The following is a 15,774-nucleotide window of genomic DNA, read 5'->3' on the forward strand; positions in this document are numbered from 1 at the left end:
ATCAGTAGGCAAAGTACGGTAATTCATTAGGTGTACTAGGGGATCATGTTACATCTTACAGGAGAGTAGGGTGTGAAAATGAGTTTCATTTCTTAAAATGATATGATATGATATGACTATGGATATGTAAGACAGATATGGAATTGTTTTTAACAGGTAACTAGTGGAACTCGCCAGATGCTAATAAAACAGAGGAGGCTCTGCCCGGGTATCCACAGAAATAAATTGTTATAAAAAAAAATTACACATATGGAATACCTACTTTTAAATGATATTAAAAGTTTACAATAGACATGATAAGACAAGATAGGGTGCTCCGGCACCGAATGTGGCACTTCTTGCTCGGCTATACAGTAGACGGGTAAGGGGCGTCACATTATACCTATTAGTAATGTCACCATTACAGTAACTTGAAGTTAATTTCTCTCTCTCATATTTGAAGGGATATAGAATTCTACATATCAATGTACAAAAGTTGTCCATTTATGTAGAGATTGGTCATAAAGCTAATCGTACAATTAATGAAGAAATTATATTTGATATAAGTTTGTTTCATTAATGGTAAAAGCCATTAATGGATTTAATCATTAAGAACTGTATTTATGTTCTTGTAAACTTTTCTATGGGTATGGTACCTAGTGGGAGTTAAAAATTTTCTCAAGAACTAAACCAGTTCTAAATGAATAGGTAGAGACCTATAAAGCAAAGCACATTGCGAAAAAGAGTTGACTATGAGGAAACCTCCATACCTAAGGCTATGCTTAAATTCATTGAGATAAAGATGGCAACATAATATGCTATAATTCTGCGTTTTGATAACTAGTTTTCAAAACTATCTTCCTTAATGGAAACATAAAGGAAGACATTATCTTGGAAAAGGTTCCAAAGTGCATAAGCTTAAAACATCCATTTATAGTTTTAAGCAAAACTTCAAGGAGTTCCATATGTATAAAAAGGTGAGTGGGAGCAACTACTTGCCTAAATCAATATATGAATGATGACAATTGGCATACTAGTGATTGTAAAGCTTAGTTATATATATTTTTCTCCATTTATAACTTAGGGAATGAAACCTATGTTCTTGTGTTTTACATCTATGGAGATAGTGCAAATAAGAATAATAGGATTCTTCATAAGTCTAGTTTTGGAAAGGATGTTGAAAGGGTTTAACATGTTTGACTCTAAAGAAAAGATTGTTACTTGTGAAGCAAAATATCTAACTATCTTAAGGGAGATCTTTTAAGACTCCTAAAGATAGGAGCTAAGTATGCTAATTGTATACAAAATAGGATATTGCATATGCTATTAGTAACTAGCAAATGCCAATCAAACTCAGATTTAGAATACTGAGTATATGATGAGGTTATTCCTAAATATTTTGCAAGTATTTGGAATATAAATCTTGTTAAGAGGAGAAAATAATTTGTAACAAATAGAGTTTACAAATTCAGACTTATAGTCAAATGGTAAAGATAAAAAGTCTATTTCAAATAGAGAAATTTAATAATCACACAAAATATGTAAAAGTTACACAGAATTGTGTGATTATTGAATAAGTTAATGTGATAGTCACATAAGGCTATGTAAAGGTTACATATATCTATTTATGGTTTTGTATCTATCTATTATAGTTAAACAGTTTAATGAAAAGGTTTCATAAAGGTAACAACTATGGATTCTGCTATAGAAGCTAAGTATTTTGCTACATGTGATGTTGTAAAAGGGTTATTTGGATTTATAAGTACTTAATGGAACTTATTAGGTTCTTTTGATTGTGTTATCAGTTTTTCATTTGTGACAACAATAGTGCCTTAAGTGAGGGACTATTTCTCACCTGAAATATGAACACTGGGAATTAGCTAAATCATTTAATTAGAAAACAAGTTGAAAAATAACACAGAGGATAACGTCAGCTAGTAATTCGGCTAATCCCTTCACTTAATCCAGAGTTTGACGATAGTCATCTTTAAAATATGAGTACTGTACACTATAGTCATTGCCTCTAGTGTAAGTGGGAGATTGTTAGTAGTATGCTCTAGAGTAATGCCTTAGTGTTGTGCATTTTAAACAATTATTCCCATTTAATGGCAAATATTCTTTTCATTTATATTCGAATGGATTGAATTTAATTGAAAAGTCCATTAATATCTTGGTAGATGTTCTATTCTTAAATTGTTAAGAATATAAGTGACAGAACATTCTAGTATAAGATATTATAAATTCAGTTCACAATCAAGGATACCTCATTAGGCATGATTTATCTAGATTGATTGTCACTTATGTTTGTGTCCATGGATTAGTATGTGATACTAATGAGATGGAATGGTGAGTCTCATGCCATAAGACAAACATGGTGGGCACTTATAAGATAAGTATGGCGAACCAGTGACACAAGATGACTTGTACATGAAGTTTATTCTTATTAATACAAAATCATCTAGATCATAACAGTACATATAATCCATTGACCTGAGATAACATAGTTATCTTGCATATAGATGGTTTGAGTTTGCTACTGCTTTCATACTTGTATTATGTATTAGTATATGGGCATGTGTTGGCTCTGACTAGTTATATATGGAAATAGGTGTTAGTCAAGATAGAATCCGTTACCCTAAGTAAATAGGGATAAAATCCTATGTCCATTTAATTATTCTTGATGAATTCAAGTTCCTGGCCATGACAGATAAACTTAGTCAGAAAATAGTTTCTAACAGGAAAAGTCTTATTAATCAAGAATTAGAATTAACAGAAGGACATATGATTCCAAACATAAGAGTTTGACGTGAACTATGACTCTAGTTGAAATCGGGATTTTATAACAGAGAGATTTTAGTGCATGGTATATATGATCAAGGTTCATAAATTGGGGCATTAATTCCAAACTAATTGAGTAGTCATAGCACATTATGCTAAATGTCAACTATGACTTATGAGAACTTAAATGAAAATGAAATTTCATTTTAAGTTTGGAATGGTTCCAATAATATTAAGGATTTCTCTAAACTTTTAACTTTGTGAATGTCGGGGCTTTATTTTCTAATAGCCAATTAAGCTTGTTAGCAATTGATTGGGACCAAAACTAAGTGTTTTTACAATAGTATAAAAGGTTTATATGTTGCATCAAACTTAGGGTTAAATTTTTTTTTAAATTGCTAACCATGCTTCCTAAAGTGTATTTTGATGCATTTTTCTTTCATAAGATAAAAAGAAAAAAAAAGATGTAATTTTGTTCATTTAAGTTTTTATCAAAATTTTAGTTGATTATGGGTCTGTTTTAAATCGGATTTTTTAATTGACTTTATTTTTTTAAATTTTGTTGGTCATTTAAGTTTAGATTATTTCAAGTGATATACGAATTAATCAAGTTCTATGCACCTCTTAACTGAAATAATCGGTGACTACGCATAAATGATTTTGAATCATATCCTGATCAATTTGTGAGTTATTGATTATTTCGGGCCAAAATATTTATTTTTATCAGAAAAAATGTATTTTTATTCATTTAATTTTTTTTATCAAAATTTTAGTTTGTTTTAATTCAATTTAAATGGATCAGTTTTAAATCAAAATTTTGGATCAAATTTCAAATGATTTTTTTAAAATTTGCTGGTCATTTAAGTTTAGATCATTTCAAGTTTTATATGAATTAAAATGATCGTAAATTATTTTAAATTAAAAAAATTCAGTTGAAATTGATACGTTGGATCAAAATTTTACGTAATTAATAGGGATTGGGATGAATACAGGATCGGCTTTCCGAATGATTCGAATTTCTAATAGCAAATATGCATCGTTGGGACTTCCTTTCAGAAATGATATTATTTGTTGGTTGGGATATATTAGATATGTACCAGTCATTCTGTACAAAATTGGCCCACTAAATGTGGATCAACCTCCTCAGGCCTTTAGACTTTACAGGCCTACCTGGAAATGACCAAAACAGGGTTGGCCCACTCAAGGACAATGCTGTTAAAAAAAATAATGATTAAAAAAAAAAACTCAGGTTATTAATGCATTTCGGGGTCATTGAAGGTTATATTTGATTCAGATTCATTGAAGACTTTTCCTCCAAAATTATTGTCCTAAGCCTCATCACTTACCAAACACTACAATGGCAAATTATTCAATTCATTAATAATGTATTAATCAAGGATAGTCTGAAAGTTTAATTCATCTTCCCTCAACTTTAAAATATAAGAACTTTAAAACATAAAAATATAAGAACTTTAAAACATAAAAAGTGAAAATATTTCGAGTTTGAACACTTTATCTATTTATTCTGAGATTACTCATTATAATGAAGAGAGGAGACTATCTTCATTATGTAGTATATCAATTATTATCTAATTTATTGTGCCTCTCATAAAAAAAAATTGATGTTGAAAAATTCAAAAAAAAAAGAGAAAGAAAAATGGACATTCAGGTGGATTTTCTCTAAGTAAAATCATGCTGTATGATGCAACTCTTTCACTTCACACAAGAAAATTTTAGATGAATCGATTGCTAAATGTTAGGTAAATGCTAATGAAAATACTCTCATCAACGAAGCTTCTAAATAAAGTTGCAGCTGCGGTGGAAAGATGGCAAAAGTATTGTGAGAAAAGCAACCCATCTAATAAGGTCCATGCTCAAGACAACTTTAGTTTGTCCAAATGGAAGAAACCTCGCAGTGAAATAGTATCATGTGACACACAAAGATGTTCTTTCATCCAGCGACCAAAATTTTGCAAACACTACTCAAGAATAAGCCAAAAAAGACAATTCAAAAGAGAGAAAACACAGATTAATATGTCCACATTCACGCAGTTGACTGCTTTCTTTTACTAAGAGAAAATTCACAAAATATATCATATTAGGATTTTTTTTTATATATATATTATAAGTTACACATCAAATATTAAAAAACAGTACATCCATTACTCACAAAGAAGCAGTTATTCCTTAAGTTAGGAGTGTAGGCACTATTATTTTGTAAATGAGGATACGCATACATCAGGAGCATTCAATAATTTGCCTACTTTTTATATGACTAGTGTTTAAAGAAGCCACAAATGATAATGCCTCTACCCATTATGAAAATGTCCTCAAAATAATAATGCACTGTTCTGGGAGACCAACGCACAAACAGTAAATATATCACGATCTATATATAACATTCCCTTCATTTCAAATTTTAAATGTCCAATAATATTCTTAATATGAGCCACCATAACCCAATATGAAAAAAAACAAATTTACAAATGGTAGTGGGACTTCATCTTTGATAATCGTTTGTAACATGAATGAATAAAGATGAAGCATCTTATAGTAAGAGATTATTTTGCCATATGCCCATGTCTAAGCCTGGAGGGTAGAGTCGAAGACAAACAGCAGTTGTCCCATACTCTTGAATGAATAAAAAAATCTCTCTCTCTCTCTTCCATGTGGAAAGGGGAACCGTTAGTTTCTTCTCAACGTTTCATTCATGATAAAGATAAGGCTTTCTTTTTGAGTGGCAAATAGACCTTCCTACCAAATCCAACAAATTATTACTCCGTTATAGCCAGTTTGAAATTTTGGCTTAGATAGCAAGACTTATCAAATGCATGTGCCAATCACCTTTGCTTCTACCCCAAAGCACCCAACCATAAACACTTAATTCTACTCCCATTTTCTTTAGAGAAAGAGTTCTATAATCACTTCGATCTGGCCTATTGCCACTGTAAAAGCCTTTCTATGCTTCCTTAACAAGAATAATAGAATGTGTGTGTGAGAGAGAGAGCTAAATGTGGCCTTCACTCTCTACTGACCTTAATCATTCTGTTGTTCCCTTGCACTTTATTATTAAGCTCATGAGTTTCAGTGCTTCAGATTTATAATAGAAGCCTCATAAAAAGCAAAATAACATAAGGGAGAACAAAGAATCTAAAGCTGGTCGGCCATTTGGTTGCAGATAAAATGATCCCTGTTTCAGCTCCTGCCAAAATACTGATGGCCATCCCTTTAGACCCAGATGATAGTAAAGAGCTTCTCTCATGGGCAATCTCAGTTCTTGCTCGTCCCAATGACGACATTGTTGCCATTCATATTATTGGTTAGCTCTCTCTCTCTCTCTCTGAATATTGAATTAATCAAGTTCTATGCACCTTCTGAAATGACATGCATGTTTATTATTTGTTGAAAATAGTTGGTGAGGAGACAAAGAAGCAGCGCGAATTGATAAAGAGGAAACGTTCGCAGATTCGCCAAGCAAAAGCACATGTTATTTCTGTGCTTGGAGAATTTGCCAGGACCTGCCAATCTCAGCAGGTACACAACTCTTGTTAAATTCATTCTTCAACAAATCCATTCAGGCTGATTTAAGATTCTGTTTCCAGATAAATTTGGAGGCTAGAGTAGGCTTTAGCTCTAGCATCTCTAAAGGGCTAATTCAGGAAGCAAAATCTATTTCAGCTGACTATCTTCTTATTCGTGGCTTGAGAAGCCGATCAAACAGGTGAGAAACAAGGTTCAATATTTGATAATTTCCATTGGTTTTTTGACATGATCATTCACAAATAACATTACCCTTATTGTTTTGACCTTGTTTAGAACTTGGCATGAAGTTATAAGGTACTGTTTTAAGCATGCCCCAGAAGGCTGTACGGTGATTTCAATTGGAAAATGTGTACAGCGTCTGCAAAATTCTGATTCAAAAGGTTGGTTTTATTCTAAAACAAGAACCCTTAATTTGCTAAGAATAAATAAAACCAACTTCAATTTCAACCTGGGTAATTAATCTTTCTCTTGTTGCAGAAACTGAATCAAGTTCCAGGTGGTTGTGCAATCGAAGTGGCAGGGCTACTACCTCCCCTGTTGTATCAAAAGTGACGAGTCAAAAATCTTCACCGAGATCTGTAATAGATGAACTTGATGGAGAATCTCATAGCACAGAAGATGATACCATCAGCTTTGAAGGCTCAAGCATTACTACTGAGTCACCTTCACTGCCTTCCAAGTTCAAAAGCGAATCGAAAATAAGAAAGCAAATGTCTGCATGCAAAATTATCTCCTCAATCTTTACGTCACCGTTGAGAAAAAGACGGGGCAGTTTTTCCAACAAAGAGAAGCAACAGCCGTTGCTTAAGTGCTTCACATATGGAGAGATTGCCAACGCCACAAATAACTTCCACACAGGTAATTTAGAATGCAACTAAAGCATTTGAAAGTGCTAATTTTCTTTTTCCAGATTTATCCACGGTTTCTAAAGCATGATTTTTCTTTTTTAAATCCTGTTCATTATTGACCAATACACAAAATACATGGTGGAATTTATTAATGCATGAATTTCCTGCGTATGAAGGTAAGCCAAATTCTGTTCAAAATGAAAAATAAACAAATAAATTGAACTAATTTAATTTAAAAATTCCATTTTTTTTAAATCAATTTGGTTTTTTTTTTTTTTAAGAAATCTTATCTATTTGATTTGATTTGATTTGATTTTAAAGAAAATCGATAAAATTGAATCGAATAAAATTGAACATAAATTTTATTATTTTATTAATTATTATTAGGTCTCAAATTATAATTAAAAATATGAAATAACTAAAATTAAGTCTGAAATGACTCTATAATAAGTCAAAAAAAAAAATCTCAAGATGAAGCCCAAACTAAAAAAATTAAATTGAATATTAATTTGATTTGATTTTCTTTCCATTTTAGTTCATTTTAATTTAGTCTACCATAAATTTTAATTTATTCGGTTTTCAAACCAAACAGATTGATACTCAGTCACCCAACATGTTACATTACTGAATTCTTAAAAAATTAACGAGTTCTTTTTTTTTTTTTATCAATTTATACACTACAAATATATAATTTTACATTGCAACGTATACTGTATTTCGTTTTGAAAAACTTAAAATTTAAGGTTTGCCCTTCTGAATTTTAAAATTTATCCTAAAGTAATATTGCTTACTGATTTTACCAATTTCTATAGATATTTTATTCTAATAATATTTTGCCCTACTAAAATTTTAGATTTATCTCATTTGAATTTTGAAATTTATCTTTAAAGTAATTGATATTATGTATACATATATAACTACTCTCATATATATATATATATATATATATATATATTTTATCATAAATATTTCTTAAACCTCCACTATGGATGTGTACCATCATTTATAAGAAGTGAGTCAATTTATGCCATGGAATTCACTCATGCAAATAGAGATAAATATACATATCATATGTATCCAAATCTTGATTGTGTTTACGACGCAGCACAATTAATTAACTTAATTATATGATTTGAATTGGAAAGTGATCTACTGTCTGCTTGGTTGGTTTGATTATAATCAGAAAATATAGTAGGCAGAGGAGGGTACTCAGAGGTGTATAGAGGTGACCTTTCAGATGGGAGAAGAATTGCAGTGAAGAGATTAGCTGAGGACAACAAGGATGCTACAAAGGAGAAAGAGTTCCTCATAGAATTGGGTATTATTGTTCATGTCTGCCATCCCAATACTGCAAATTTAGTTGGCTGCTGCATTGAAAATGGACTCTATCTCATTTTCAATTTCTTTCAAAATGGAAATTTGGCATCTGCATTGCATGGTATGGCAATATTCCTTTCACAATTGCTTGGCAAACCTAGCAAAATAAAGGCGTTCATTTCATCTATTGCCACTAAAATTAACACAATCATTTTTAGTCACAAGTCATTGAATTTCTATTGGTTATAGTGAAAACAATGCAAGTTTTTTGGGTATTTATTATATCTTATTTAGCTCAGAATCCAACCAAGATCTAGCTGCAAATCTTACATTTCATTCTGATTAGGATTTGTTTAATCCCACTAATATGGTGTAGTGGATAAAAAGTAATCTTATTTATGCTAAAACTCATGCCGAATTAATTAAGATACAAATATAATTGAAATAATTAAGGTGCAAATCTTAATATAAATATTAAATTTAAACTCTATTATATAAAATCGAAAATCGAGCTAACAGTATCACAACAGAAAAAAAAAAAAAAATATATATATATATATATATATAATATTCTTGGACTAAAGCTCTCATCTGTCTGTTTTCTCTTCTATTAAATTTTCGGCTATGACCAAGCTAGGTTCCAGTGCAAGCGACATAATTGATATTGTTAGTTAAATTTAAGTTATTTCATTGTGACAAATTGAAATAATGATCTATTTATGAAATCAATCACAATTAAGGGTCCCATAATGCAACACTAGCTAGTCATGCCAGCAAAACTGAGAGAATGGAGTTATAATAAAGGGTAGATGCATGACTATGCCAAAAGTAATGCATAATCAATGTTTTGGTCATATTTTTTAATTTAAATCTGGTTTATCATAAACTTAAGACTTAAGATCTGTATAGTGTGACCTTTGTCTGTATCTTGGGTTCATGGTAGACCAGATTAGGAAAGAATTTCTCTGTTCTTGTAAGACTTGAGTTGTATTTCAGGAAGCATTCCTAACCTTTTGAACTAATGCATGCACAAGGAAGAAAAAATTTGTACCCTTTAATAGAAATCAAAACAAAAACTAAATTTGGATTATGAATATCAGGTAAAACAAGCCTGTCCTTAGAATGGGCAGTGAGATTCAAGATTGTCCTTGGAGTGGCTAGAGGTCTACACTATCTCCATAAATGCTGCAAGCACCGAATAATACACCGTGACATAAAAGCCTCTAATGTTCTTCTTGGACCCGATTATGAACCACAGGTGAATTAACTAAACAATGGAAGCAAAGCTCTAGCATAATTGCCTTCTTCTTCTTTCTTCTTCTTCTTATTCTTCTTCCTGGTTAATTTACATGAAGAAATCATGTGTGTCTTAAGCAGATCACGGATTTTGGGTTGGCAAAGTGGCTTCCTAACAAGTGGACTCACCATGCTGTGATTCCAATTGAAGGTACATTTGGGTACTTGGCACCAGAGTACTTCATGCATGGAATCGTGGATGAGAAAACTGATGTTTTTGCATTTGGAGTTCTGCTTTTGGAGATTATATCTGGCCGAAGGCCTGTGGATTCATCCAAGCAAAACCTTCTCTTATGGGTATGCAACCATTAATTATATATTTGTTGTAAGGTACAAGTTCAAAATGGATTTTATATACATTAAAATGACTTGTTACTATGCGTAGGCAAAGCCTCTAATGGAATCTGGAAAGATCAGTGAACTAGCTGATCCAAAACTAGAAGGCAAATTTGATGAAGACCAAATGTACAGAGTAGTGCTAACGGCTTCATATTGTGTGAGACAGTCCTCGGTATGGCGTCCATCAATGAGTGAGGCAAGTGTTTTTGCTCATTTTTATAATATAAAACGTTGAGTTCAGCTCATTGGTACATAGCTTATTTATTATTCTTGAGATATTTATACCTAAATCCAGCCCACCATGGATTTAAAACATAAATATATGAGAACTATGTATTTAAGAAATGAGTCTCACCACATATCTTGTATCTTGAGTCTATAGTGAAACGGGTCTAAATAAGAAAAGTTCATCTTATATATATCATAAAATGGGGAAAAATAATCTCTCTTATCTTATTTAGGTGTTAGAGCTTCTAACCATTGGCCATGACTCTGAACTTGCAAGAAGCTGGAGGATGCCAAAGTTCACCTCTGATGAATTGGATGATTACTCCATGGTTTTTGGATATGAGGTTCCTGTGGATGTTGCTTTAGAAGATTATTTGTAGTTGCACCTTCTTATTGTGTCTTAAAATTTTCCTTGTTTAGGGAATGTTAATTAATTGTTTGGTAAAATGATAAGAGCTTCTTAGCTTGCATCTATAATGTAACGGGAAATTTTGGACTAGACTCGATCCACTGTGGAAACAAAACATAATATGTATCATAAGATCACACATTTATGTCTTGGTTCTATGATGGAACAGGCGTAGATAAGTTTTTCCATAACGTGATATATAAGGATTGATGAGTTTTGTGAGTAGCCACACCTCTCTTCAAATTTACTTTTCCCTTCTAAAGATTTTTTTTTTTCAAAGGGATCAAGGAACCAAAATTGAAAGAAATATTGTTTTGCTTATCACCTAAACTGGTTATTCTTATATGTAACTTATCTACTTTTACCATTTTCAATTGTTTGGCATTAATTATTCCTACTAGGATTGTATTATAAGCTCCAGTATGGGATCTTATCCATGGGTCTTTAATAGAAAAATCTATAAGTGAAGAATTTCTGAAGTGAGGTTTATTAGTGTTTCAACCTTTATATGATATGACATAATGTGGAAGAACTGAAAGGACACATTAAAGATTACCATCCAAACTGAGTATTAAGAATGAACTTTTTTCTTTTCATTAATTTTAACTAGCCTTTAAATATAATATATAACATAAAAATCAATAAAGATTCCTTGAAGTTTAAATCACATCAATTTATTTACAGAAGTGGAAATTTAAAATTTAAAAATTAAACATTCATATGTGGAGGTAGCATATTTGACCCTAACTTGGTTCTACACTATTTTCACTAACACTATCATAATGCTTGAAATATGCCATGAAAGAGTGGCATGTACCTCTTATAGTAGACCACCATCCATCGTAATCATAAGCTATGGACTGAGTTTGGAATAGTGGGTACAGAGAAGAGAAGGGAAGATAAATAACGCATACACTTAAGTAAACAGCACATATGTAATCATGCAAGGCAACCATAAAGCAAAAATAATTAAAATAACAAATAAAAGAAAACAAAGTTATAAGGCAATCATCTTAGTACTGATGGTGCTTATTCATTAAAAGTTACCCCCTTGGGTGGCGACCTTGTCTTACTAACCTTTGATGTTTGTTGAATTAATGAAATCATTTATTAAAGAACAATCTTCTTCGCTCAACAATAGGTTCTCTGAATTTAGACCTTGGTAGCCTTCCTCTATTACTTTACAACACCGAGTTTGGTTAAGATTCCAAGGTATTCCTCAACATGCATGGTGCAATAAGTTCTTTCTATGAATTAGGAATATTTGCCACACCTTTGTCCTTATTCACAGTTCCACTCAGTGCAAGTCTAAACTGGATTTTGCAAGAATATGTTCTTTAACCAATTCCCTTAAACCTTTTAAAAAATTGATTAAGGTAGATTTGGATTGCATAAGATAGCATGTCACAGTGGTTGAAGAACCCAATTAGGAGTTCCTCTTAGCTTTTGCTTTTCATAGAAAGAATCCCTATCAGTCTAGTGAGAAGGAGAGTGATGATGTGGAGTCTTCATCTTATGTTGCTGACATGTCAACCGATAGGGATAGTAATCTTGATACATCTGGACATAATGAAACACATGGATATGATGTGTGCCCAAGAATCTTCTAATGAGTCATCTCTCAAAAGGGCAATAGACAAGGTTATTGAATTCTCTCTACATGCAAAGAATAGTGATGATGTGGTTAGTCAAATTAGTCGCCCATTTCAAAATGACTCTTCATTGATTGGCTTATCCCATGAAGATTAGCTTATTTAGAAGCCCCGCTCCAATCATTGAAAGTTCTAATATAACAACTGTACCAAACTATGTGAGTTGTGATCTTAAGCCTGAGATGCTTGTTGATCACCAAATCACTATGTATTCTAACCCTCATATAGACAATTTTGAATTAGATTAGCACTTTTCTTTCAAGAACCAATCTTCAGCTAGAGCCCAAGCCACTTTAGTTATTGTATCCGCCCTTACTAGGCCTTCTAACTAGCCCATGTCTTCTTACTCCTTTTCTGATAGTGATCTCCCCTTTCTATTCTTAAAAGTTTTAAAATCCTCAAATAAAGGAAACGTTCTAATTCTATCTTTGATTTGTGGGGGCTCTACCCAAAACCTGCCACAGATGGAAAACACAAATATAAAAAAGGGCTTTTTGAAATTATTCTAATAAGAACAAATTCACCTCATCTTGTTCTGCTACTGATAGCGGTCTTTATCATTTCTGTCATTGATAGCGACATTTGCCACACGAATGCTCTTCTCTCATCTAAGCTTAATGATTTTTCCTTAAAACTCGAAATGGAAGCAACTACAACTCTTGAGTTTGGCAAAGAGCTTGGCATCAATTTTGAAAGAGCATATGCCTACCTCATCCACCATTTCTCTCAATAAATATGTCACACCCTACCCCTCTGTAAGATGCAACATGATCCCGTAGTATACCTAATGAATTATCAACTCCGTCTACTGATAACCCATTAAATACACTACAAGGGATTTTAAAAACTTTTCTTACTTCTTTCACAGTGGTGAGCACTATTTACAGGTGTTAAAAACTTTTGTGAACTGAAGTGATAGAACTAACTCATTTGACTTATTTAGAATTTCTCTAAAAATTTTGGCAGAGTGCCATCTGTATTTTGGATAACACAGTTCTTCAGAGAACCTGTAAAAAGCACTTCAATATTTTTCCAAATCTCAACTCCAACAAAATTCAACACAATATTTTTCTCAATTCAATCCACAACAATTTTTCAGTATTTTCAAAAGATGAGATAAAAGAAATATAATACAAATTTTACAAGTCAAAATAACTCATAATTTACTTTACAACTTCAATGTACAAATTTTAATTTACAATTGCTCAAATAATTTACATACATATTATTACATGCATACATCAGACCTATGTACATGGGTATACCTATAATATACCTGGAGCTGGTTTGAAAGTGTCTTCAAAGAAACTTACTCACTGCTCTATGCTCTTCTTACCTGCGACAGCATACAAAGCTATCAAAGTGATGAACTTCGATGGTGCACAACTATAATTTAAAACATAGTACAATATACATTGACAAAATTTACAGTAAATAATTTGAAAATCTGAATACTCATCAAATTCCAAAACTCAAAATATTCATTGCCAATAATGTAAATCATTTGTATAAATGACTTTGATCACAAAATTCAATTTATCAAATCATGACTAACCATTTAAGTAATTCCAACAAAATTAATTATACATAAACCATAATTGAAATCACAATTCTTTACCATTCAAAAGCCATTCTGTATCTCAAAAATCATTATGTATCTCAAAAATGAATCTTTATCTCAAAAACATGTTGTATTTCAAAAACCACGCTGTAGCTCAAAAACCATGCTGTATCTCACAAATCATTCTTTATCTCACTAACTATGCAAGACTAATCCGATAGGGCCATCTTCGATGTGATTCTAACTCCCTATGGTCGGGGAGGTCGAATCAGATTCTAACTCCCTATGGTCGGGGAGGTCGAATCATTGTGCACAGTACCATCACAATAATGAATCTTCCGCAAGGGCTATAACGATAAAATAAACTTAGATCTAACCTCAAATCAGAGGAAAATCTAAGCCTGTGCACGTACCATGGTAATCAAAACACAACTAACTCCATTGTCTTCTCAACAAATGAGAGAGACGGGTAATAACCTAGTCAAGCATCTATAGTGAGATATAAAACAATATTACAATCCTTTTAGTGAGCATAAATCACAATATAATTCGATTCAAATTCAATTCCAATATCCAATAATTTTTATGCTCATCACAATTCAAATCATAATTTGCATTTTTCCATGAAAATTACCATAACAATTCAAAACATGTTCTATCATAATTTTTCAAAACATAATTTATTCAATCCATAACAATGCTTAATACTTGTGGAAATACCATTTCACAAAGCTAAATTCATACATACTATAACAATTTTCAATAATTATTGAATTAAATCCAATGCTTGTTAAACATAATACATAAGAAAAATATGTCATTTAATCATATGAAATATTCAAAACAAAATCAGTTAAAAACTAATTGTGCACAAACACAATTTAAAACAATAACATACAATTAATCATATGAAATATTATTCAGAGCAAAATCAGTTGAAAACTAGTTGTGCACAAACCTCTGATAACTGTCTCTCGGTCTGGACTCAGTGTTTCCTTCCCTTTTCCTGAGTCTTTGGTAACTGAGAAACACAATTTGAAGTGTTTCAGTACTAAATTAAACTGTCTCTAACGATAATGTTCGATAAGTAATTCACTGAACGCTATTATTTGCTCAATCACCAAATATACCAACCCTCGATGCGTTTTAGGTAAATTAGGTTTTAGTGTCATTAATATGTCACATTCGATAGGGTTTTAGGGTTGGTATGTTTTACCAAACTCATTTCCTTGTTTAGTGCATTTTAATGCAACTTGTTGGATTCCGGAATACTAGTTTGACCTAGCCGGACGACCTAGTTCCCTTGGTTTTCGGGTTTCGGTCAAAACTACAAACTTGTAGATCTATGTCTTATTGCATGCGGGGCAAAATTTCAGGTCAATCCGAGTTAAGTAGACCAAGTTATGATCATTATACTATTGCTGGTCAAATGGCATCAAATTAGGTCAATTTGGTCAACTTTGGTTCGGCCAGTTTTTGGACCCGAACTTGTGCAAGCTTTTTGACTTGCTTCTGGTCATTTCTGGGTTTTGGTGTCTTCATAAGACTTGTAGGTATGGGTCTTAACTATTCATGGTTAAAATTTCAGGTCAATTGGACCTATTTTGAGTGAGTTATGGCCTAAACACTAACTGCTGCCCAATTGGTCAAATTTCAGGCCTCAAATGTACTCAATCCGAATTGGTCATTTTTCATATCACCTTGCAAGCAGAATTTTGGTATGCTTTCTCAATGAAAGTTGGCACATTTTGTGCCTAGTTCCACCTCCAATTGGTCTCATACCAATTAAGGTTACACATTTAAAGTTATTGACTAAATTGCATA

General features: G+C 32.1%; 1 protein-coding gene across 2 annotated transcripts; it reads left to right on the top strand.

Moving 5' to 3' along the window:
- The first annotated feature begins 5,570 nt into the window (after window positions 1–5,570).
- LOC110656809 (probable receptor-like serine/threonine-protein kinase At5g57670) lies at window positions 5,571–10,962 on the top strand. 2 transcript variants are annotated; one of them, XM_058142623.1, is made up of 10 exons: window positions 5,571–6,076; window positions 6,170–6,291; window positions 6,360–6,478; window positions 6,574–6,680; window positions 6,778–7,158; window positions 8,332–8,586; window positions 9,566–9,723; window positions 9,843–10,058; window positions 10,147–10,296; window positions 10,562–10,962. In XM_058142623.1, exons 1-10 carry the CDS (start codon window positions 5,941–5,943, stop codon window positions 10,706–10,708), a joined length of 1,791 nt encoding a protein of 596 aa, XP_057998606.1. In that variant the 5' UTR covers window positions 5,571–5,940; the 3' UTR covers window positions 10,709–10,962. The 2 variants fall into 2 exon arrangements, with proteins under 2 accessions (XP_057998606.1, XP_057998607.1); XM_058142624.1 differs by having other exon boundaries at window positions 5,584–6,076; window positions 8,332–8,466.
- The last annotated feature ends 4,812 nt before the right edge of the window (window positions 10,963–15,774 follow it).

The sequence above is a fragment of the Hevea brasiliensis genome, unplaced genomic scaffold, assembly GCF_030052815.1.
Source record: "Hevea brasiliensis isolate MT/VB/25A 57/8 unplaced genomic scaffold, ASM3005281v1 Scaf6, whole genome shotgun sequence".
In the NCBI taxonomy this organism is placed as follows: Eukaryota; Viridiplantae; Streptophyta; class Magnoliopsida; order Malpighiales; family Euphorbiaceae; genus Hevea; species Hevea brasiliensis.

Coding starts and splice junctions, on each gene's coding strand:
- LOC110656809 (XM_058142623.1), top strand. CDS start 5,941: ATGATCCCTGTTTCAGCTCCTGCCAAAATACTGATGGCCATCCCTTTA. Junction 8,587..9,565: donor TTTGGCATCTGCATTGCATG/GTATGGCAATAT, acceptor TATGAATATCAG/GTAAAACAAGCCTGTCCTTA. Junction 9,724..9,842: donor GACCCGATTATGAACCACAG/GTGAATTAACTA, acceptor TGTCTTAAGCAG/ATCACGGATTTTGGGTTGGC.